Source organism: Rhinatrema bivittatum, chromosome 2, assembly GCF_901001135.1.
Source record: "Rhinatrema bivittatum chromosome 2, aRhiBiv1.1, whole genome shotgun sequence".
Classification (NCBI taxonomy): Eukaryota; Metazoa; Chordata; class Amphibia; order Gymnophiona; family Rhinatrematidae; genus Rhinatrema; species Rhinatrema bivittatum.
In genome coordinates this window covers 605,578,749-605,601,541 of record NC_042616.1, presented here as the reverse complement: position 1 = coordinate 605,601,541, position 22,793 = coordinate 605,578,749, and the positions used below count along the sequence as shown (strand labels likewise).

The 22,793-nt window shown below is 42.4% G+C and overlaps 1 protein-coding gene across 3 annotated transcripts in view; it reads left to right on the top strand.

Moving 5' to 3' along the window:
• KCTD1 (potassium channel tetramerization domain containing 1) overlaps nucleotides 1–22,293 on the top strand; it is a 315,950-nt gene extending 293,657 nt beyond the window's left edge. For all 3 annotated transcript variants that reach the window (XM_029591170.1, XM_029591168.1, XM_029591167.1), the window contains exons 3-5: nucleotides 9,907–10,051; nucleotides 12,344–12,649; nucleotides 21,010–22,293. In XM_029591170.1, coding sequence (XP_029447030.1) covers nucleotides 9,907–10,051; nucleotides 12,344–12,649; nucleotides 21,010–21,168 — 610 coding nt within the window. In that variant the 3' untranslated portion in view covers nucleotides 21,169–22,293. The remainder of the gene's footprint in view (nucleotides 1–9,906; nucleotides 10,052–12,343; nucleotides 12,650–21,009) is intronic.
• The last annotated feature ends 500 nt before the right edge of the window (nucleotides 22,294–22,793 follow it).

Sequence of the window (22,793 nt, the reverse complement as noted above, 5' to 3'; positions counted from 1 at the left end):
GCCAGTGTGGCCATATTATGTCCCTCATTGAGGGACATAATTATTATTTGTGCCTGGGACCTGACCAAGATTAATCTCCCTGATGCGATTTCAGGCGAATGTCCCCATGTGCACCGAGGCAACAGATAGCAAAGATAGCAAATTACAAGAAGAGGACTGGGTCTCGTCGGGAGCAGGCAGCTATGTTCCATCGTTTCTGTCCACTGACGGTCGCTAGATTCAGTCATCCTCGGTCCCAAAAACCTATCATCCAAGCCCAATACAAAAAAAAAAAAGGGCTTCGTCGATAGGCCTGATGGAAAGTATCTCAATCTGAGAGGTTATAAAGAGCCAGATGTGTAAAAAAAACTAGTGCGATCCAGTCAGAAATGAGCATTGACCCAAAACCGATAACTATGTACGTAAAATGTGCGCAAAAGCTGTCTCAAATTGCATGAAATCCAAACGCAGGGTGCGTCCAATATGATACCGAGCATGTGATGCATAGGAAACATGACAAAAAAACCAACGAGGCATCGATGCACCCAAAGCATACCATCAATCGGACGCACATAGCATCAGATCTAGAATGACAGTCAACGCGTTGTCCACGTAACACTGATGCAAAAACTACACTCAATGTATATGTCACCGAAATCACACAGCGCATTAACTGCACACTCGACGCATGCGAAGTTTAGTAGTGATGCAAGGAAGCAGCCATCCATAGCTACAGCTGAACTTCCTAGGACTCTTAAAGAGAGATACAAAGGGGCTTAATCAGTTACATCCTGTAAAATCCCTTCAAAACCTCAACCAGTGGTCATAGAGAAATTGCAAGATTCCAATTCCTTAGAACAGGAAGAGTTTGCTATATCTCCTATTCCATTTCACTCTAGCACCTCTTCTGCTTCCTCGAAATGTGGGAAAATAATTTATTCTGATCTCTCTTCTTCTCACATAGATGGCAGCATTCTACCTCTTTGCAAGAACTCTTGGTGAAAAGAACCAAAAGTTCAATTCCTGAGCCACCTCTTTCACATACTGTCAGACTGATCTATTTTACTAGCAGCTCTGGCCCCTCCAAAGAGACACCACAAAAGATATTCTCCTCAGGTTCCTTTGCAGGACTGAGAGAGAATTCCAATAGAGAAGGAGCATCCTAGAGAAAAGGGCAAAGCAGCCTCTCAGGCAAATGAAAAACTCACCTCCATCTTGAAGAACTTCTTCTCTTCTCTTGAAGTTCAGGATCATTCCAGGTCAAAAAAACATGTGAGCATCTCAGAGAAAGAACTATCCCCTCTTCAAGAATATTCTCCATCTCCATTAGAAGATGAAGGTATTCTCCCAGATCCAGCAGAAGAGACTATTCTGAAGTTCTCACCACAAAGTTCACCTGGTAGCTTCTCAGAAATTCCATCGGATCCTTCTAAAGATCAACCTGAGCACTCTTCACTACCTGCTGCATGCCTCAGTGGTGGTAGAGTTTGCAATGAAAAAAAATCAAGATTCCACTCCAACACTCCTCCAGGGAAAGACCATAAAATGCTTGACAAATTTGGTTGCAAGGTTTTTCCTAGCTCCATGCTCAACTCAAGAATACAGCAATATCAGTTTTACATAACCCAGTACTTGTACGAATATATACAAAATCTCTAACCATTCGTAAGATTGGATGCAGGTGACCAGATAATACCTCGACCTCTTGCTGACATGGAGAAAAGATTAAAACAACTTCTTCATATGGTCTACAAGGTTTTTGAAACCTCAGCACATGCTTCTGCAACTTCTGCAACTTCTATTACAGCTTGTAGGATGGCCTGGTTCTGGGCCAGTGCCAGCAGAGAGGATATTCATGAAAAGCTAGTGGACCTACCCTGCAAAGCAGAAATCTCTTCAGTGACAAACTGAGGGAGACATCTCTCAAATAAAGGAGCAAAACATAGTGGTGCAACCACTTACCTCTCCTCTAGATCAAGAGTACCACCAAAAATATTATTCAAGATATAGAAAACCTTTTTACCAAAGAAGATCTTACAGACAGTATCAAACCTATCGGACAACATATCAGCCACAGAGACAGCAAGTCCAGCAGTCTCACCAGAGAAATCAACATTCATAGAAATAGCAAATACAACCCCAAAAATTGCAACAAGGTTTTTGAGCTCTGACCAGCCACAGCTACCAATACAAGTAGGAGGCAGGTTGAAATATTTTCACCAGGCCTGGTCTATCATTACTTCAAACTGATGGGTACTGAACATAATTCACCAGGGATATAAGCTAGATTTCAAGCAGCACTCATCAACCCCGTATTTCATAGCACAAACATGGGATCCCTCACAGATTCCTCTCTTATGTCAAGAGGCACAATCATTGCTTCTACAGAAGGCAGTAAATGCATTACCACAGTCTCAGCTCAACAAAGATTATTACTCCCAGTACTACTTCATCCCAAAGAAAATGGAGGTCTACTTCCGATTCTGGACCTTCTTTCTCTCAACAAGTTGTCCAGCAAGAACAAGTTCAAGGTTACTTCCCTAAATCCATTCTGCCATTCATACAACCCAATGACTGCACCTGAAGGATCTCCTTGCCCTAAAGGATGCTGATACACACATTCCCATCCACAGATCTTATTAGTATTCCTGTGCTTCCAAATAGAACCTTGTCAAGATTTTCTCATTTGGTCTGTCTTCTACCTCTAGGGTTTTCACAAAAGGTCTAGCAGTAACTACAGCTTATTTATGGAAAAAACGGGATATCAATATTCTCATATCTGGACAAGTGGCTGATAGTCTCCCCAAGCATGGAAGATCTTCGAGCACACCTCACAGATACAATTTGGTGCCTCAAACCTAGACTTTCTAATAAATTATGAAAAGTCCAGCCTTGTTCCAACTCAAATTCCTCAGTTCATTGCTACTCATCGACAGAGCCCAAGTACTGCGCTTTCTCTGCTTCCATCAGCAGATTAATTTTACAGTACACAGAGTTCTCATGTTGCTAGGTCACATGGCAGTGGCAATTTGTGTGGTCCCACACACCCAACTACACATGCAGCACTTACAATGAGGTTTAAAGACCCAATGGGAGCAATATAAAAAGCCCATATCAAAAAGAGTAAAAATAACAAGCTCCATGAGAGCGGATATATCTTGGTGGCTAAAACCTACAGTCTTAACAGAGGGAACACCCTTTTGAATTCCACCTCACCAACTAATCCTTACGGATGCCTCAACACATGGATATGGGGGGGACGGGGACATTTACTCCTCTAAAAAATGCAAGGCTTGTGGTCTCCAAAAGAGAGGAATTTCCAAATCAACCTGTTAGACTTGAGCAATAAAAAATATGATTCACACATTCTCTCCAGAACTTCAGGGGAAATGTGTGATGATTCACAAAGACAATCAAGTAGCCATTTTTACATAAACAAGGAAGGAGGGTCTAGTTCCAGGATATTGTGCAAAGAGGCAGTTCATATCTTGGAATGGGCAGACACACATTTGAATTACCCTTCAAGCGACTTACCTGCCAGGGATTGCAAATACAGAGGCCGACAGTCTCAGCAGGATTTTTCATTCTCACAAATGGTCTCTTGACCAATTTGTGGCAAACGATCTGTTCAGTCAGTGAGGTCTGCCTTGGATAGACCTGTTTGCAATGAAGCACAACAGGATAGTGGACAGGTTTTGCTTCATTCACTCAAACCCATACGGAAATCCTAGGACACATTCCTCATTCCCTGGTCAAGGGGCCTGTTCTAGGCATATCCCCCAATACCTTTGATAGCTCCTCGACACAGCAAACATGATACTACTGAGAAAACCCTGGTATACCTAACTCAGGAAGGATGAACTCTGCTCCATCCCATGCATTTCTTCCTCCGACTGATGGCACAGAGATTGAGCGGAGAGTATTATAAAACTTCAGTTTACCCAATTACATTCTGGATATTAAGGTGTCTGCCAGGAAATCTTCACCATGTAAAAACTGTACCTTCAAATGGCGAAGATACTCCAAGTGGTGTCTTACTAACAACATTGAATCGTTCAGTTGTATTCCTGAATGTTTGTTAGAATACTTTTGCAGTCTATCAAACTCAGGTTTAGCCACGTCATCCATGAGTGCATTTAAGTGCAATAGCAGCTTATCATTTGGTAAAAGATGGATCTTCCATTTCTATTCACCCACTGGTATCTCGTTTTATGAAAGATCTTATTCGGCTACAGCCTCTAATTCATAAGCCTCCAATTCCATGTGATATAAATGTTGTCTTAGAGAGCCTTATGTTTTCATCATTTGAATCTTTGGAAACTGGATCTTTAAAACACCTGATTGGACGGTTTTATTTTTAGTAGCAGTAACTTCAGCAAGAAGTTAGTGAATTTCAAGCACTAAATCACTATTCCCCATAGTTACAATTTCATCATGACAGTCTTCAAATACATCCGAAATTCTTGCCGAAAATAGTCTCTGCATTTCATTTGAATCAAACCATCTTACTGCCCATGTTTTTTCCAAAACCAGATAATAATGAGAGAAATAATTCATTACATACTTTGGACTGCAAGCGAGCTTTAGCCTATTAAAAGTAAAGAACTCAAACTCTCAGGCACCCATCTCAACTATTTGTCTCCTTTAATCCAAATTCCCAAGGTTCAGCTGTGACAAAGAGAACACTATCCAATTGGATAGCTTAGTGTATTCAATGCTGCTACACTGCGCATTCTACACAGCTTAAGGGATCAATTAAAGCTCATCAAGTGCGAGCAACAGCTGCTTCCATTGCGCATCTTTACAAAGTTCAGGACATTTGTGAAGCAGCTACATGATCCTCAGTTCATACATTTACATCCTACTATTGTCTAGTTCCGCATTCTTAAGCCACATAACGAACACTTAATGGCTGTCTACGAGGAGCACGGGCTACAAAAAACAAGAGTGCAAAGATAATATTTTTACCCCAATCTCACAGCAACCCTAGGCTTGGAACTCCCAGAAAGCATGGCTAATTCAGCCTGCTTATTGACAGAAAAAAAAGCAAGTTTGCTTACTGTAAACAGTGTTTTCTATAGATAGCAGGATGACTTAGACATGTGGCACCACCCTCATCCATGGATAGCCGCTTACACTACTGCATAAGTGTGGCTTTATCATCAACTGAGGAGAACTGCAGGAACGTGCAAGAACAGCCGTGCATGCTCAGAGAGCAAAACTCTGCAATCTTAGAGAGAGAGCTCCGCCCTAGGCTGCCAGGCCAAGAAAGCATGGCTAAATCACCCTGCTCTCTATGGAAAACACCATTTACAGTAAGCATGTTTGCTCTTTTTTTTTTTTTTATAACTCACCTTGAAGGCAGAAAGGCTGATGGGGTTTCCCAGGCCTTGCCAGCCAGAGAAGACCCACCAGATCACCATCCAAGACGTCCGCCACTGGCAGAAGACACACCTGACTGCTGCCAAGATGTCAGCCACAGGTGGGGAGGCCAGGCCTTGCCAGTGCAACATCAAGAGACAAGGTGCTGATGGGGAGGAGGAGGGAGGAGGTGTGCAAAAGAGGAGGAAAGAAAAAAGGGGAGGAGGGAAATAAAAGGCTGCATATGTGAGAGAGGGCTGAGGGGAAGGGGTGTGAGTGGGAAGCAAGGGGAAAGATATGTATGTGAGAGGGAGGGAGGGGGCAAAAATGAGAGTGAATGGTGGGAGGTGAGAGAATGTATGAGAGATGGAGCAGGGTATGTGAGGTGGAAGGGAGAGTGATAGGAAAAGGAGTATGATATGCATACATAAGGCAGGCATACATGCACATGGCTGCCCCATCTCAAGGGGCAAATGAAGGGTTCCCAGGGGTGTGACACAGCTGCCAACTTCCAAAAAATATAGAAATATTAATGCTCTTGGGAACCCTGTCCCTTGCTTTTCTTCTTTCTCAGCATTTCAGATCAACGAAAGGGCCAAATATGGCATGTTCTCCATCCCCCCCCCCCCTCCTCATGTCAGCAAAATCAGAAAATCTGAGGGAGCCCTCAATATCCTTCCCAGCACAGTTTGAGGCCCCCTCCACCAGCAATTTGAAATGTTACATGGCCCTTCTTCTGAAAACTTTGTAAAACCCTATTCAATTAATGGGGAAGGTCTTCCTTCAAAATTTTGCAATTATTCCAGCATATGTAGTAAATATTTTTTTTTTACACTATCAAATCCAGATGGCATCCATTTTTGGAAAATGTATTACTGTTTGCTTTTTAGATCCAAGTATGGTTTGTGTTCTCATATTTCTTCCTTAAAAATATTTCTAATCAGAGCCACATTTACTGTTTTTACCATGAATCTGTTAGCTGTTCCAGAACTTCTATTTTTTTCAACATTTTTAATAGAAACCGGTTGTAAAATTACTTTATTTTCTAGTTTAGTAACTGCACTTTTATAGTCATTATAATCTGTGAAAAACTTAGGACTAATTACCATAACCACAATGTAAAGCTAACCTATCCTTTTGTTCAGTTCCCTATAGTTAGTGACGATTAGGTGGTAAATGATTCATGCAGGTGCAAACACAGGTTGAAGTACAAATTTCATTCATTATACAATATATGCAACAAAGATGCAGTACATAGGGAATGTATCTATGTAAAGTTTGATCAAAGATTCACATTGAAGGGTTGCGTGCATCAGCAGCAACCTGCATGCAGAACTTTTTCTCTTTACCTTCTTTATTTTCTCTCTCTTGAAATTTAGGGAATGGTGGGGGTGGAAGAGGAGTATTTGATCACCTACAGGCCAATACAGTAAAGTGTGGCCACGGTTACCCTGCTTCTAACCCGCTTTTTACTCACAATTTGGCCGCGTTAGTCCAACCTGCGATTCACTATCCCTTTTAACCCATCCTTACTGCCTCTTTAAATCAACGGGTAACCCTTTCCGCCCGCGGCATGCATATGAGATGTAAACGATCGGATTAGCTATTCCCTCCCATACAGTAACGCGCCCCCCGATTATCACTTTTTAAACCTGCAGTTTTGCCGCGCGTTTAACCTGCTAATTTACCGCCTACCCCTACCCCTGCGTTAGTGTGGAGCATCAGGCAAGCCGAGACGAAATTTCACGGGCCACGGAGCAGCCCCAGCCAGCCCCGCTTCACTGCCTGTCCCCCTAACTCCCCGGGATAAGACCGAAGTGAATTGGGCAAACTTTCCACCAGCCCCCGCTCACCTGCCCTGGCCGCGTTCATCTCCCACGCTGACAGCTCCGGAACAGCCCCAGTCCTCTCTCCCCTCCTCCCGGGGACAGCCGGCGGCAACAGCGGGCGCTCCCCTTGGCTCCCTATTCTCTAAAAGGTAATGAGTGCATGCCGTGACCTCGGACGTCACACGCCGTGACCTCGGATGTCGCACGCCGTGACCTCAGACATCCAGCCGGGTGCTCAGGTCACGGCGTGTGACGTCCGAGGTCACGGCGTTCATTCATTACGTTTTAGAGAATAGGGAGCCATGGGGAGCGCCTGCTCTCGCCGCCGGCTGTCCCCGGGAGAAGGGGAGAGAGGACTGGGGCTTTTCCGGAGCTGTCAGCGTGGGAGATGAACGCGGCCAGGGCAGGTGAGCGGGGGCTGGTGGAAAGTTTGCCCGATTCACTTCGGTCTTATCCTGGGGAGTTAGGGGGTCAGGCAGTGAAGCGGGGCTGGCTGGGGCTGCTCCGGAGCTGTCGGCGCGGGAGATGGACGCGGCCAGGGCAGGTGAGCGGGGGCTGGCGGAAAGTTAGGGGGTCAGTTAGGGGGTCAGTCAGCCCTTCTCCTGTATCCACTTCCTGGTACCTGTCATTTCAAATGTCATTTGAAATGACAGGTACCAGCGCACCCAGGATACTGTATAGGCGCTGTATAGTGCCTATACAGTAAAATGGATTGCGCTTCATGGATGCGCGTTGGACGCGGCTTGCATTTGCATGCCATTTAAATACAGTATCGAGCGGTATGTGATCCAGAGTGTGCGTGCGGCAGACGCGGGTGCGCCCGGCACTAACGCACCTCTTTCTACAGCACCTTACTGTATCGGCCCGTTAGTCTGCCCATTTTTGCTTGCCTGCCTGTTATGCTTTCAAAGTCTTAATCTATGGTAGTCTTTGTCTGCCCTTCTCGTCCTTCCTCCCGTCAAGTCCCTTTGTCTCTATCCCATACACATACCTCAATTCTGCCATGTTTTATCCCTTGTTGCCTGTGCTGGAATTCTTTTCCAGTATCTACCACCCTCTCAGTGAAAAAACTATTTTCTTACATTCTTTTGATTTTCCTCCCTATCAGTTTTAGGACGACCCCATTTTTCCTTCCACTCTTTGTTCTATGGAAATCTTTATAAGCTTTCAATAAAGAAGATGACTTCTTAAGTTCCTTTGCTTTCCGAGACTGAACCCCTCAACACTGTAACCTACAATACTCCATCCTCCGTAAAGATTACAGTTTCTGAGGGGGTAAACCCCAGGTGCTTTCCATCTCTCCTGTTCCACGGTATGTTACATATGTGTGTGTGCACTTCAAACAACACAGGGTCATTTCCTTTGAGTCCAACTAACTTGTTTGTTTTCACACATCTTCCCATTAAGAGGTAGTTGTTTCATATCAACACATTCAAATCCTGAGCAATTTTATGCATTGAGGTGATACAACCTATTCTGGTGCTGTACACTAGCAAATTCAGGTATGTAGCACTCATTAATTGATAATACACCAATACTGGGGTAATGCAAACTATTATACTCACTGTAAAAATGACTTGATGCAGGTCCCCTTTAAGAAAAAATCCAGTTGGATAAGATGCAGGGAGTTAGCTCCATTAAGGTATTATGGTGAACAGTACACCATCCAATCTGTGACTTCTCATAAGAGTATCTAAAGCCCTGAGCAGGCTGAGGAAAAAAAAAATTTAAACCATCAGCAGCTCCCAGCAGAACCCTTTTACCCAAGTAATCGTGGGTTACAACTGCACCTTGGACACGTAGAAGCTTCCTCCACACTGTGATGCTTCTAAGATGAGAATTTGTGTTAATTGAGGAGAGGGCACGAGGCTGGAGGACCTAAGGAGGTGGTTCCTAAACATCTCCTGGGGGACCCCCAGCAATTCAGGTTTTGGGGTATATGTTTGTATGGGAGAAGGGTCCGGTCTGCCTCAGGGACTGGGTATGCTTGGTGACTCACAGGCCCTGTGCTGATTTTAAGTTTCTGTAGCTGTTGCTGCTGTCATGGCAGAAAGATCTACAGCATTGCAATCAAAGCATTGCTTACCTGTAAACAGGGTTCTCTTTAGAAAGCAGGATGAATTATCCATTTTTAATACCTGCTCTTCTCTCTGGAAAGTTGTCTAGCTTGTTTAAGCTCTGGAAGAGACTGAAGTTCACAAGGCAGTGTGCACACATGGGAATTCCCACACATGCGCAGTAAAGCCTTTACTGAGCTCTTGAGAGCTGGGTCTGTTGGTGCTGTCAGATGATGTCACCTGCTCATAATGGCTAATTCATCCTGCTGTGTATGGAGAGCCCTGTTTACAGGTAAGCAAACTTGCTTAACTGCTGAAGGCAAAAATTTAGAAACTTCTACCAGCCTGTTTTAGAAAGTGAATTTCTGATGTATTGAGGAAAGCAGAATAAACAGTCTTCATCTCATTGCCCTTCCTTGCCCATGGTTGAGTTGGCATGTCTATTTCATTAATTCTTGTTTTCCTACTGGGAAAGCTGAAAGTGAATGAGGGCAAGTGTATGTGGCTACTCGACATTAGTTCATGAAACTCTAAATTGTCTTAGAACTAGAACTGAATTCAGACTACTTTAGAAGCATCTTCATGCACAATGTGAATATTGTTCAGTGTATCATTAGTGTGCCACTAAATTTAATTACTAAAATGTTTATGCTGGTAATGACATCTTTTTTCCTTTCCAGGATTGGAAGACTTTTTGATGGCACTGAACCTATTGTTTTGGACAGTCTCAAACAGCATTATTTCATTGATAGAGATGGACAGATGTTTCGGTATATCTTAAACTTCCTACGAACTTCAAAGCTTCTCATTCCAGATGATTTTAAGGTAAGAGTTTAAACAAGTTGATTGCATTTAGCACCGTACAGTGAAAGGAGGTAAAGCACTGGGTCCACTTTCATGGTGATGTTCCATGACTGTAAGAGCATTTATTCTCTTAGGATCTTAGCATGTCTGGAAGTTCCAGTGTAGCTTTGAGTTACTAGGAATGGATGTAATTATTTATTATAGTAGGTTTTGACAGAGCAGGAGATTCCACTTTGAAACTTCCTTCCCCCCTCCTAGAACATCCATGGAGTTCCAGGTAGCTGTAGTGCATCATTGTTTAGCAGTTGAAAAATCCAGAAGTGATGTCGTCATTCAGTATGGGCTGGGCTGCGAAGGGGAGGTCCTCATTCCTTCATTTGTGACATAGATGTAAAGGTTCTTATTTATAGTATTTGGGCCAATGGTATTGAACTGTTTTCCTGTAGACATATAATACTGTGCACCTGCAGTAGGAAACCGTAACTTTGAGGAACAGCTATTTTCAAAGTAGGATCTAGCAATACAATTCTTTCCCGCAATGGTGCTTTTGTCCTTGGCCCAATTCCCACCAAGGAACCTTTTTTACCTGACAGTCTCTTCATAAACTCCAACTGAATCATAGTTGTCAGCAGACAAGGACCACTTTGTCCACCAAGTGTCAAGTAATAGTGTAATACCTTGGGGGAAAAAAAAGCCCTGCAAAGCGAATAATAAACTGCCTTTAACTCAATATAAATATGTTTTGTGATTCTGTTAGTCAAAATCAATGGTGCATAACCAATGGGGTGTACCAGCTGCTCTTTGGAGCAGATAGTACGGCTAGCTCGGAGAATAAATATGCTGTCAGCTCCTACGTAGGAGGCATGGCTCACTCTGGCAGCGGTCCCCTTTTTCTGCTGCCTGAACTGGAAGAGGGACAACTGTCAGTCTTGTGAATATAGCTGTCTGTTTACTGCCAGAGATGGGGGCAGATGGTTGATAGAACAGAGACAGAGAGAGAAAAAGAAGACACGACAAATTGGGTTGGGGAAAAGCAGGGAAACTGGAGGAATGAGAGACAGAAAGCAAGAGGAAAATAAGGGGACCCTGAGAGAGTAGGAAGGCAACTTGTGCATACCTGAAACAGCAGTGAGAGAGACCTGACAGGAAGCTGGAGACATGAATAGAGTCTTGAGGGAGTCATAACATCTGAGGATTTCTGCACCCTTGGTTTTAGATTTTATCCTCTGTATATGCTGAAGAGTTTAAAAAACGGTGTCTAGTGCAGAGATGGGAAAATCATGGTCTACTGAGGAGAGTCAGGTTCCAGTCAAACAGTAGGAAGTGATATTGCTACCAGGACCCCCTCCTCTCACCTCCAGTGTGGCCCTCGGGCCCAAAGGTTTGCCCACCCTAGCTTAATGTTAGAATAACAGTGTGTTTTTGTGGTATTTTTCATGTTCCTTTCTACTTAGGATTCTACCTTTCTGCACCAAACAGCAAGTTGTGTAGTCTTAAATATGGTTCTTGGTGTAGCAAAGAGAATCGGTGATGGCTTAATATGCACTTCCTAGACTTGAAACTCATTAGTTTCACAAATTGACCGGTAGTGCAGTTACCATCGTATGTTCTGTTGAAGTTTTTTTTATCTATTGGTTTTTAAAGAAACATTGCTTATGCTAGAAAAATAGTAGCAAAGATATTTTCAGTTAAAGTAGTTTGGTAGAGATAACTTTAATTGGCTAACAAATGTTTAAAAATGCAAGCTGTTGGGATGACTAAAATCCTTCCCTCAGGCCGTTCAACTTGCTGATAGTTTATGCACATAAATTGACTGTGTAAACATCTTGTTGATTTTGCTTTTAAATTCAAAACAGGCTTTGAAACTATTTATCCTCTTGTCCCTACTACTACTGCGGATGCAAGTCACTGTGTTGTCTTTTCCAGAATGCTAGGATAAGCTTTCCTCATTTAATCACCGTGTTTTGTTCACTATTAGAGAAGTGAACACTAGAAGAAAGAGATTACTCCTGATTTTAAGAAGCACTTTTTTCTTTGCTCATACAAGCTTAAGATAATTTGTTTTAATTCTGTCATGAGTAAGAAGAGAATGTGCTTTACAAGCTATATTAGCAATTCAGAGACTGAGTAGAAGATAGTGTAAATAGTTCCTAAATTGGATTTATTTGCATTTGTGTTTTTATAGCCACGTCAATGCTTTGTCAAACCAAGGAGAAGAAAGGCTGGCTTTGTTGCCAAATGCACCAGTAACATTAATTAGTATTACTTGTGCACAGTGAATTAACACGCATCATGTCTTGTCTTGCTGTTTAGGACTACAGTTTGTTATATGAAGAAGCAAAGTATTTCCAGCTTCAGCCCCTGCTTATGGAGCTGGAAAGGTGGAAGCAGGATCGGGAATCTAGGCGGTTCTCCAGGCCCTGTGAGTGCCTGGTGGTTCGAGTTGCTCCAGATTTAGGGGAGAGGATTACTTTGAGCGGCGACAAATCGCTGATAGAAGAGGTGTTTCCTGAAATAGGCGACGTGATGTGCAATTCGGTGAATGCAGGCTGGAACCACGACTCCACGCATGTCATCAGATTTCCACTGAATGGATACTGCCACCTCAATTCAGTTCAGGTAATGCCTTCAGCTCAGTGGATGTCCAAGCAGAGAGGCATGCTTGTTCTGAGAATTCTGACATCAGTTTCTCTGATGATGTGATTGAATTCTGTATTGATCCTACCCACACCTTTGTGAAATGTACAAACGAACCAAACACAAAACCATGGGCAAGTGTGACATATATATTCAGACAAGCACATGCTTTCCATTCAGTTTTGTATTTTTCCCCATTTTTTTAAAACTATATTCAAAAAGAACTAATAGAAAAGGGTTATTGTATTCTCAATGTTAATTCACAAAGAAGACTTCTGTGCATTTACTCCCTGCTTGATAAAATACATATAGCATGCATAATACAGAAGTTTAAGCCTTTGTACAAATCCCAGTCTAATTCAGTTAATCACAATTTTTTAGTTTGTTTTTAGCCATTTTAAATTTTCCTGTTCTTTACAAAAGAAAATTTAATTTAAAATTATTTTTTTGAATGTTTCACTAAATGGGAAGAGTGCTCAACAATTTTAAACTCTATTATCTCCCTAGGAGTAAAATACAAATGGAATTTTAATAATTTTGTTTTGGGTTTTAACTTATCCCAATTAACAAAAATATTAAAGTAACTTATTAGTCATTTAAAGCAAAAATTAATAGAGATGGATCAATTTATTAGGATAACTAAATCCCACCCACAGTTCTGCTCTGTTTGAATTTGGAGATTTTTTTTTTTCTGAGGGATGAGATTTATTTGGCTCATAATCCTGAAAATAAAAATGTAAAAGCTTTTCCATATGTAGAATCGGAAAAAATGGACTTTATTGAACTTGCCCGACTCTGGCCGAGTTTCGCTCACATGAGCTGCCTCAGGGGCTTTGAACCAATGTAATTGGCTCTGTGCAGTTTCAATGTAATTTTACATCAAGTTTGGACAGTCAGCATGCCCAGTGTTGGCGTATACAAAAAGCAAGCACTTGTACTTCATAGATGGTTGTGCAAGCGGTGGTGATGCGATTCTTCAGATGTTATGAGAGGTTGCGCGGTGAGCATCTGCATTCTGATTCATGCTGACTGTCCAAACTTGATGTAAAATTACATTGAAACTGCACAGAGCCAATTACATTGGTTCAAAGCCCCTGAGGCAGCTCATGTGAGCGAAACTCGGCCAGAGTCGGGCAAGTTCAATAAAGTCCATTTTTTCCGATTCTACATTGTCATCCTTTGCTGCTAGCCACATTGGATCGGTTACCGGTTTGTTTTCTTGGACCAAAGCTTTTCCATACACAGCCATCCACCACATAATGAGTCTAAATAAGTTGGTAGTCCATTTACACTGAAATACACACACAACATGGACAAAAGCTTGACGAACTGGAAAGTGAACTTGGAAGGAATACAGACTTCATTTATTATAAGAAAAGATATAAAAACTTTTCAGTATTATACAACTACATAAAAAATTATGAGGGGGAGGGCAGAGGGGAAAATTGAAACCAAGAATGAGACCAAAGAAAAATTCAGTAGAGTCCAAAAACAGATAATCCAAATGGTATAGCTGTTTCAAACCTATATAAAACAATGGCTAAACCCCTCAATTTAACATACCAAAAAAAGATGGTGCCACCTTTTCACCTGTGTGAGATGCTGGGAAAAGCTGGGATCAGCTAAAACGAATATCATAAAGTGCCCCTGAAGCAGGCGTGAGTTTCAGCCAAAACATTGCCAATGTCGGGCAGGCAATAAATAAGAAACAGCAAAGAAGTTGGCGACAGCAGAGAAGATAAGTTATAAAATTATTTGAGAACTAGAAGAAGAGTTACATTGTGACAATAGTCTTAACATGGTAAATAGAGATAAAGTTGTCTGAGACGATTAGGAGAATCACTGTAAGATATTTTAAAAGGGTGTTTGAAGTTGTTTTCACTTAAAAAAGTAAAAAATACATTGAACGGGAAGAGGTAGATGACGTAACAAAAAGTGCAAACAGAGGAGAGGGGTTGTAGCCCTTTGAGGGCAAGAGCCCATGAGACTGCAGCACTGAGCATTCTGATACCAACTCCCGGGATTTTAAGAGTGTGTGAGCATAAGTATTACTGTATTGTGCAGTTTTCCCTCAAATAACTTTCTTTTTTTTTGGTATAGCTGTTTCAAACACATTTCAACTTTTCCAACTCTGTGTATAAAGTTGAAATGTTCCTCACTTGTGTACAGTAGTACTGTGTGCCATCAGTGAGAAAACCTACATTTTAATTTAAAATAGGTTTTTTTTTAAGACTTTGGGCTTTGCTTAATCTGCCCTTTGATCTGCACCAGAGTTACTTTGAGAGCAAGCCAAGTCTAGAATATTTTAGAGAAAATAACTCAAACTCTGAAAACAACATGTAAATTAAGGGAGTATAACAGTGTATTTTAACACTATATGCCCTTGGGGGAAGTATTTGAAATTGATTGGTTTCCTGAGCCATCTAAGAGAGAAACTGCTCAAAACTGCTCAAAAGCTGTACAAGTCCATTAACAATTAAGGGAGAGTTGCAAAAATCCAATGCTTATTCTTGGATAAGAAGCTTGGAAATCTGTCTACCCCTTGGGATCTTGCCAGGTATTTGTGACCTAGCTTGGCCACTGTTGAAAACAGGAAACTGGGCTTGATGGACCCTTGGTCTGACTCAGTATGACAAGCCTTATGTTCTTATGTTCTGTTTCATGTGCCAGTTGCCCTGCTTCGGCTACTGCGAATTGGCAAAAGGGGGAAAAATTGAGATGAAAAGACAAACAACAAAACAAGCTTGTTGATTACAATAGCCACTGCTGACATATCTTTAATTGCATTTGTCTTTTATCTAAAGTATTTTGCTGTCAGGGACTTTTCTGGGATGTAATTGACTTTGCCATTACTTGTGATTTTGTGGCTATGATTCTCTGAGGACTAGCAGGATGGCAGTTCTTGCACATGGGTAACACATCTAATGGAGCCTGGTACTGAAAAATTATGTCAAAGTTTATAGAACTTTGACTGCTCCTCACTGGGTATGTCCATAGCGTGCTATTATACCACACATCCATACATGTCCTTCAGCCTCTCTTTTTCTGCAGCGTCTGTAGGTTGCGATTTGAGCCTCTGTTTTCACTGAAGTTTTTTTTTTGCGCTTTCCTTCAGTGTTTGCCTGAAGCAGGGTCCCGCAGTCTTTTCCCTATAGTTCCCTAGATAAACTTTTTCGGCGTTTTTCTAATTTCCATTCACAGCCTTTCCCTGGGGCACTGGGGCCATTGATGTCCACTGGTATGAACACTTCGCCACCATCAAGTTCAATTTTTGTGTTCCTTTTGTTTAACTCAGACATGTCTAGTTGGTTCCAGTAGTACTCTTGATGTGGCAGGACTATGTCTATCATAGGCCCCCAGAATGGATGCGGACTGTGCTTGGGGGATGTCCAGGAGTGCCACAATCATGGAGAAATGACCCTAAAAAGATGGCAGTCCTGGTTGGAACTTATGGATTATCTGTTCGAACACTGGAAGATCGGTTCATTGGTATTGATGGAGCCTGGAGCTGCACCAGTGGTAGGAAAGCCATCATCTTCAGGGAAGTCATCAGTTCCATCAGTGTCCGTGACTGGTAGGGACCCTGGAGACAGACCATCGTCTGACTCCTCATGTTCAAAGAAGATGCCTTTTTGACCTTGCATAAAGGAACACCCTTGGCAAACATTGAGAGAAACTGAAGAAGAATCTGCATTGATCCCCCATGGATGAGAGCAAAGGTACGGTCTGACATCTGCCAAGAACCCCCCCTAAACAGTCCCAAGGTGAGGGGAGCTCATCCTTTACATATGCCAGGGAATTGTGGCAGTCTCCACTAGTCCTGGTGTCTGCCACTGATCCTACTCTTGGTTCTGAAGAGGATATGGTAACACCTCCTTCCTCCCAGTCGATTTTCAAGGAGGAACTGGAGAAACAGCACTGAGGCAAGCACCAGCATTCCTCGAGCCAATGCTCAACTCCCTTCAAGTGCTTATCAGTGCTGCAGTGTCTTCAGGCTGGCAACGATGCCCTTCCTGTCGCTGATGTATGGAGAGGCATTAGGGTCAGCATCTGCTGGCCCATTGCTGATTTCTGGTTCCTCTGGGGAGGAAGCTTCCCCAAGACATCAAGGTACCTTGTGGTCCAGGTCTCTACAGCAGCTTGCACTGGTCTGTGACCCACTAGCTGAGGACAGCACAGAGAGCCCTTCCCTGCTGAGTGCAGTGAGTTGGGTTCTCAGTATTCCTGGGGGTACTAGTACGATTGTGAAGGTCTCAGAAGAAGAGATTCCATAGCCCTTCTCCTCCACTGCACAAAAGAAAGCCCTCTCCTTTGCAGACTTTATAAGAGAACTGGCTGAGACTATTCAATTTACATTGCAGACAGGAAGAGTTCGGAAACAATATCTAGACATCCTCCAATATGTAGAACCCCCCCTAAGGAAATTGTGGCAGTCCTTGTTCATGAGATCCTTCAGGTGGTACTGATGAGGATGTGAGAGGTCCCCCTTCTTAAATACCATCAATGAGAAGGCAGACACAGTTTATTTTGTCCAAAAGTTCCCAGATTAAACAAGCTTCAGCTGCCACAGCAATTTGTGATCATCAAATCCACTCGCAAAAAGGCCAAGAAGTCTAGAACCCACTCCTCTGTGCCCCTGGGGAGTGATTCTAGGACCATGGATTCTGTTGGGAGAGAGGTTTTATAGGGTGTTATAGCAGCCTTCTGATTCTTCATGAACCAGTTACTGCAGAATATCCTGAAACAAGTGCAGGAGATGCCAAACAGCTTTCTCAAAATAGCAACATGCCCACTGGTGCGACGAAGATTTGGAGAGCGGAAAAACACACGTTCTTTTTCAACCTGCAATGTTTTTGAAGTGGTTTTGAGAGCCTCTGCAGTGGGGATAGGGGGTGCACAGACTACTCGCTTGGCTGTGGACCTCAAATCTCCACCTGGAAATGGAAAAAACACTTGATGTGCCCAAGCACTGGAGAGAAGCTCTTGGAAATAGTGTCAAGGATGATCCAGCAGCTCTTCACGAGTACTGCAGACCTGACCTCCTCTTCTCTGGAGGTACCAAGTTCAGGACGGAGGAGACACCTCTGTCCGATGAGGCATTACATTCCACCTCCTCGCTCCCAATCGCAACAATTGCCTCGCACCCCATCCATACAGCAAAGAGTGCCTATGCCTAGACACATCCCATTCAGCACTCGGGATGGGGTTTTGACTGGATCGCAGAGAGCATAGCCAGGATTCCAGTTTCCCATGCCAGAGGACCTTATGGTCAGGGCAGGCTGCGCATTTATGTAAGTCAGTGGCCCAGTATAACCCCAGATGCGTGGGTCCTCAGCATCACCAAAAGAGGGTACCAAATTGAACATATTGGCTCTCCACTAATTCACCATCACCCATCTTGGGGGTCAGTTGCCACATCAGGAAATGCTTCAAACAGGGTTTCCCTCCCTCTTGATGGCCAAAGCAGTTGAGCCTATTCCATCAAGGCAAAGAGGGTTGAGATTCTTCTCCAAGAATTTCCTGATTCCAAAGAAACAAGGGGACTCGTCCATCCTAGATCTAAAGGGCCTTGAAGAAGAAATACATCAAAAGAGAAAAATTCAAGATGGTTTCCCTGGGCACCTTAATTCCCCTTCTTCAAAAAAGGGACTGGTTCTGCTATCTTGACTTAAGGATGCTTACACTCGATTAGAGATTTTTCCTGTTCACAGGAACATCTCTGATTCCCAGTAGGGACCCTGCCACCTCCAGTATTACATTCTGCCATTAGGCTTGCGTCTTTACAAAATGCTTAGCCATGGTAGAGATGCATTATGCAAACTGGAGATGCACATGTTTCCTTATCTGGATGATTGGCTGGTCAAGAGCACAATCTTGGGCCTGAGCTGAGAATCAATGTGCATGACCATCTGGGTGCTGGAATTAACAAGGGTTTGTCATGTGGTGTGAGCAACAGGCCCTAGATTCTCCTCCTGCTCCACCCAAAAACTGCTTCATCACCTTCTACATTTATCCAACATTGGTCTCAAAGACTAATTCAGTAAGGGTTCACCTTTCTGGTCATACCATACCATGTAGAAGGTAAGTTTCTTTCTGTATAGCCCTTAGTTGTACGTTTCATGCGGGGTCTGCTTCATTTGTAGTCTCGCATCATACCGACTGCTGTGTCTTGAGACCTCAATGTGGTTTTGTCCCAGCTGATGAAAGCTCCCTTTGAGTCACTACCCTCCTGTGACCTGACGTAGCTGACCTGGAAGGTCGTGTTTTTGGTGAAGGTCACTTCAGTGCTCAAGCTCAGTGAGCTTCGCATTCTAGTAACTTATCCACTTTATACCAAGTTTTTCCATCCTAAGGCTTTTTGCCTAAAGTAGTATCAGAATTCCATCTTAACCAGTCAGTTGTCCTTCCAACATTTTGCCCATGTCCACCAAGTTTAACAAGCACTGCACAGTTTGGATGGCAAGAGAGTCTTTAGCCTTCTATCTGGAGGCAGACTGAAGCCCATAGGAAGTTGTTCCAATTTTTTTTCTTTTTTTTTTTTTTTTTTGTTTTGATGCAGGTAAGCTGGGGATTGCTGTTGCCAAACAGATTCTCTCCAATTGGCTTGCAGATTGCATTTCTTTCTCTTATGTCCAAGCGGGGTTGAATCTGGTGAGCATGTCAAGGCTCATTATTTATAACATTTATAGCCTGCCATTCCACAGATCTCCAGCGGGTTACAATAAACATACACAGTATAAAAGAAACATAATTCAATACAATATTGAGATGTACATTTAAACAGACTGGATGAAAACATACATATATTGGGCTGGATTTTCAAAGAGTTACGGGCGTAACCGGTCGTACGCGCACTGGGCCTATTTTCAAAAGGCCCGGCGACGCGCATAAATACCCAGGACATGTGTAAATCCCGCTGCTTGCAAAAAGGGAGGGGGTGGGGCAGGGGCATGGTCAGAGGCCTCCACATGGCCGCTGTGCCAGGGATTGCACGCCGGCAGTCGGCCGGCACACGCAACTTACTTTCAGCCCCAGGGCCTGAAGTACGTTTTGTAACAAAAAAAGAAGACGAAAAAGGTAGGGGGGAGAAGGGCGTGGGAAGTAAGGGAAGGTGGGGTGGGGAGGTAGGGAACGGTGGTAAGACAGCGCGGCTCGGAATGGGCTTGCACCCCCTTGCGCACGCCGATCCCCGATTTTATAACGTGCATGGGTACATGTGTGCGCACTGGGTAGTGCGCGCACCTTTTAAAATCTAGCCATGGCAGCGTCGGTGGTTCACTTGCGATCAGTCTCCATGGAGGAAATCTGCAAGGCTGCGACATGGAGTTCTTTCCACTCATTCAGATCTCATTACTATTTGGATAGGAGTGGCCAACTTAACAGCAGGTTTGACTAGTCTGTCCTTTGGAACTTGTTTAAGGTGTAGGCTCCAACTCTTTCCCGCCTAGGACCTGTTTTTGTTCCAGACTGCCCCCGCTTAGACTAAGAATAAAATACAAAAATGGCTTTGTGCCAACAAACATTGTTGTACCCATTGGCACGATTTTGTTTTCGCTCCTTTTTTGTTGGAGGAGCCTGTAGCTAGAGATTACCCATTTGTGAGGACTGCCATCCTGCTTGTCCTCCAAGAAAGTTGCTAACTTGTAACAGGTATTCTCAGAAGACAACAGAATGTCATTCCTCACAAAACCCACCCACCTCCCCGAGAAGTTGATTGCTTCATTTTTCTTTTCTTTTTGCTACATACAAGACTGAAGGGACCCCCACATGGACGTGGCATAATAGTATGCTGTGGGCATGTCCCGTGAGTTCTATCAAATTTCTAGAAACTGTGACCTAGTTTTTCTGTGTCAGGCTCCATCAGATGATGTCACATATGTGTGAGGACTGACATCTTGCTGTCCACGGATAACACTTGTTATAGGTAAACAACTGTTCTATTATGGCCAGCAAACATAAAGAGATGTGTATCCATTTTTATTTTATACAAAGATATGGCCAGAGCATTAAATAAACATTTTTATTTTGGGTGAAGAAATATTAATATATGAAAGAAATTGTTGATAAACAGCAGAAAAGCTTTCTAAAAGAAGTTTTTGTTGAACATAATTATTAACTGTTTTTATTTGTGTGTTTATGTGTATGATATGTATGTTTGTATTATCCAACCATTTTGTGGTTTTTGGGGTGATACTGGGTATTTTTTTTTTTTTTTATGTGGGGGAGAAGTGAATGGTTGTTAGTTGAGAGGTATACAAATTATAATCTTACAAGATGCTTAGTAGTTGCAGAGTTGTGCATTTTCTCATTGTGGACATGTCTTCCTCCATCTGTTCTTGTAGGTTCTAGAGCGATTGCAGCAGAGGGGCTTTGAGATTGTTGGCTCCTGTGGAGGAGGTGTCGACTCTTCCCAATTTAGTGAATATGTACTAAGGAGAGAACTCAAAAGGACATCTCGTACACCTTCTGTCATTCGAATAAAGCAAGAGCCGCTGGACTAAACAGATGTGCTTCTTATGCAAAATTGGACGTTTCATATGCAGCTGGGACAGCAAACAAATTCTGGAGATAAAACTGAATGCAGAGATATTTATATCAGTAGAAAGGACAGTATCTTTAAATAATTGGTCAACATCAGAAATAGTAGTTGTCAAAATAAGCTCAAGGTGTATTGAAAAAAAAAAATTAAAGAGAACATACAGATAAAAGAGAAGGCAACATGCTGGTGCTGTGGTGGATGATGTGTATGGCAGACGCTTACCATTTAGCAACCTGGCAAGTAAAAATACATGGAAAGAATTTTCAAAAGTTCTTTAGCAAAAAATAAAAAGACAATTCTGCCTTTGTGAAACTTTTTTTTTTTTTTTTTTTATACGCCTTGAACCAGGTTTGTATATGGAAGTTTCTCTGTCTTTCAAGGTGACTGGGCATGACTTAGAAAGCATTCATGAGCACATTACATTTCAAAGTTGTTAGACTGAAATTTTAAATGTAGTTTGTACAGACGTTTTAACTGTTACCACAGACCTAAAGATTATTTTGTTTTTAAAATGATCTCTTTTTTTTTTTTTTTTTAAATGGTGCCAGAATTATTCCTTGTACAGTTGCTCTGGTTTGCATCTGCTGCTGCTTTCCTACGATTTTCCACATTTTATAAAGTATTGCTCTAAAAAAAAAAAAAGAAAAAAATTTGATAAAAATCTAATTTTATGCTATCTACATAGACACATGGGTAGGAGCTCATTATTCAGTTCATTACTTACCTTTCCACTTACCTGCGGTTATACCTAACAGTCCAAATTAGACAAGGAGAACATTGTATAAAAATCCTTTTAAAACTGGGAGAGTTTGGCTGCCAAGCATTTATTCTGCCTGGAGTGTTGCCTGTTCAGGTCACCAAAGTAGCTCCTTTGCTGTCTGCTTACTAGGTCAAATAGAGTTTTCACTGAATGTTCACCCATTTTGTGTTTCAAGTACTGCATTATTCTGAGACCCTGAATGTATGTGTTGCTGAAATTAGTCATTGGAGAGTATTAAGTTATGAATAAAACAAAACTATAAATCACACACCATGATATGAAGGAATATATTACATGTTGTTTAAAAAAAAAAAAAAAAAAAAAAAAGACAGTTTTAATATTTTGTGCCCTATTTGGTAAGGATTTCCTACTGTTATGAGATTCTAGTAGAATCTTTAGAGAAAAGGTATCTTGGGCGAGCACAGTTCAAAGCAGTGAATCTTAAGAGGATAGGTTCATAACGGAATACTTTAAAAAAAAAAAATCTTAAAATTTTGTTTTGGACATGAGATGTGGTCACAGGGTCAGTGTAATCTGACAGACGGAAAGGCCCTTTCCTTAAAGTTGGCCATGTTCAGTGTAATGCTTCTGAGGGTTTCCCTTTCTCCACATCATATTGACATGGAAATCTAGAATATGACAGCAGACAAAAACTGTTCAGGCCCATCTTGTCTGCCCACTTACCCTTCCCTCTGCATTACCATAGAGACCATCCTGCCTCTGGCTTTATCTTCTCTTCCTCACAACTAAAAATCTTCTGTGTATCCCATACCTTCTTGAATTCTGTAGTTTTTGCCTCTCCCCTCCCCCAACACTTATCCTGAGGC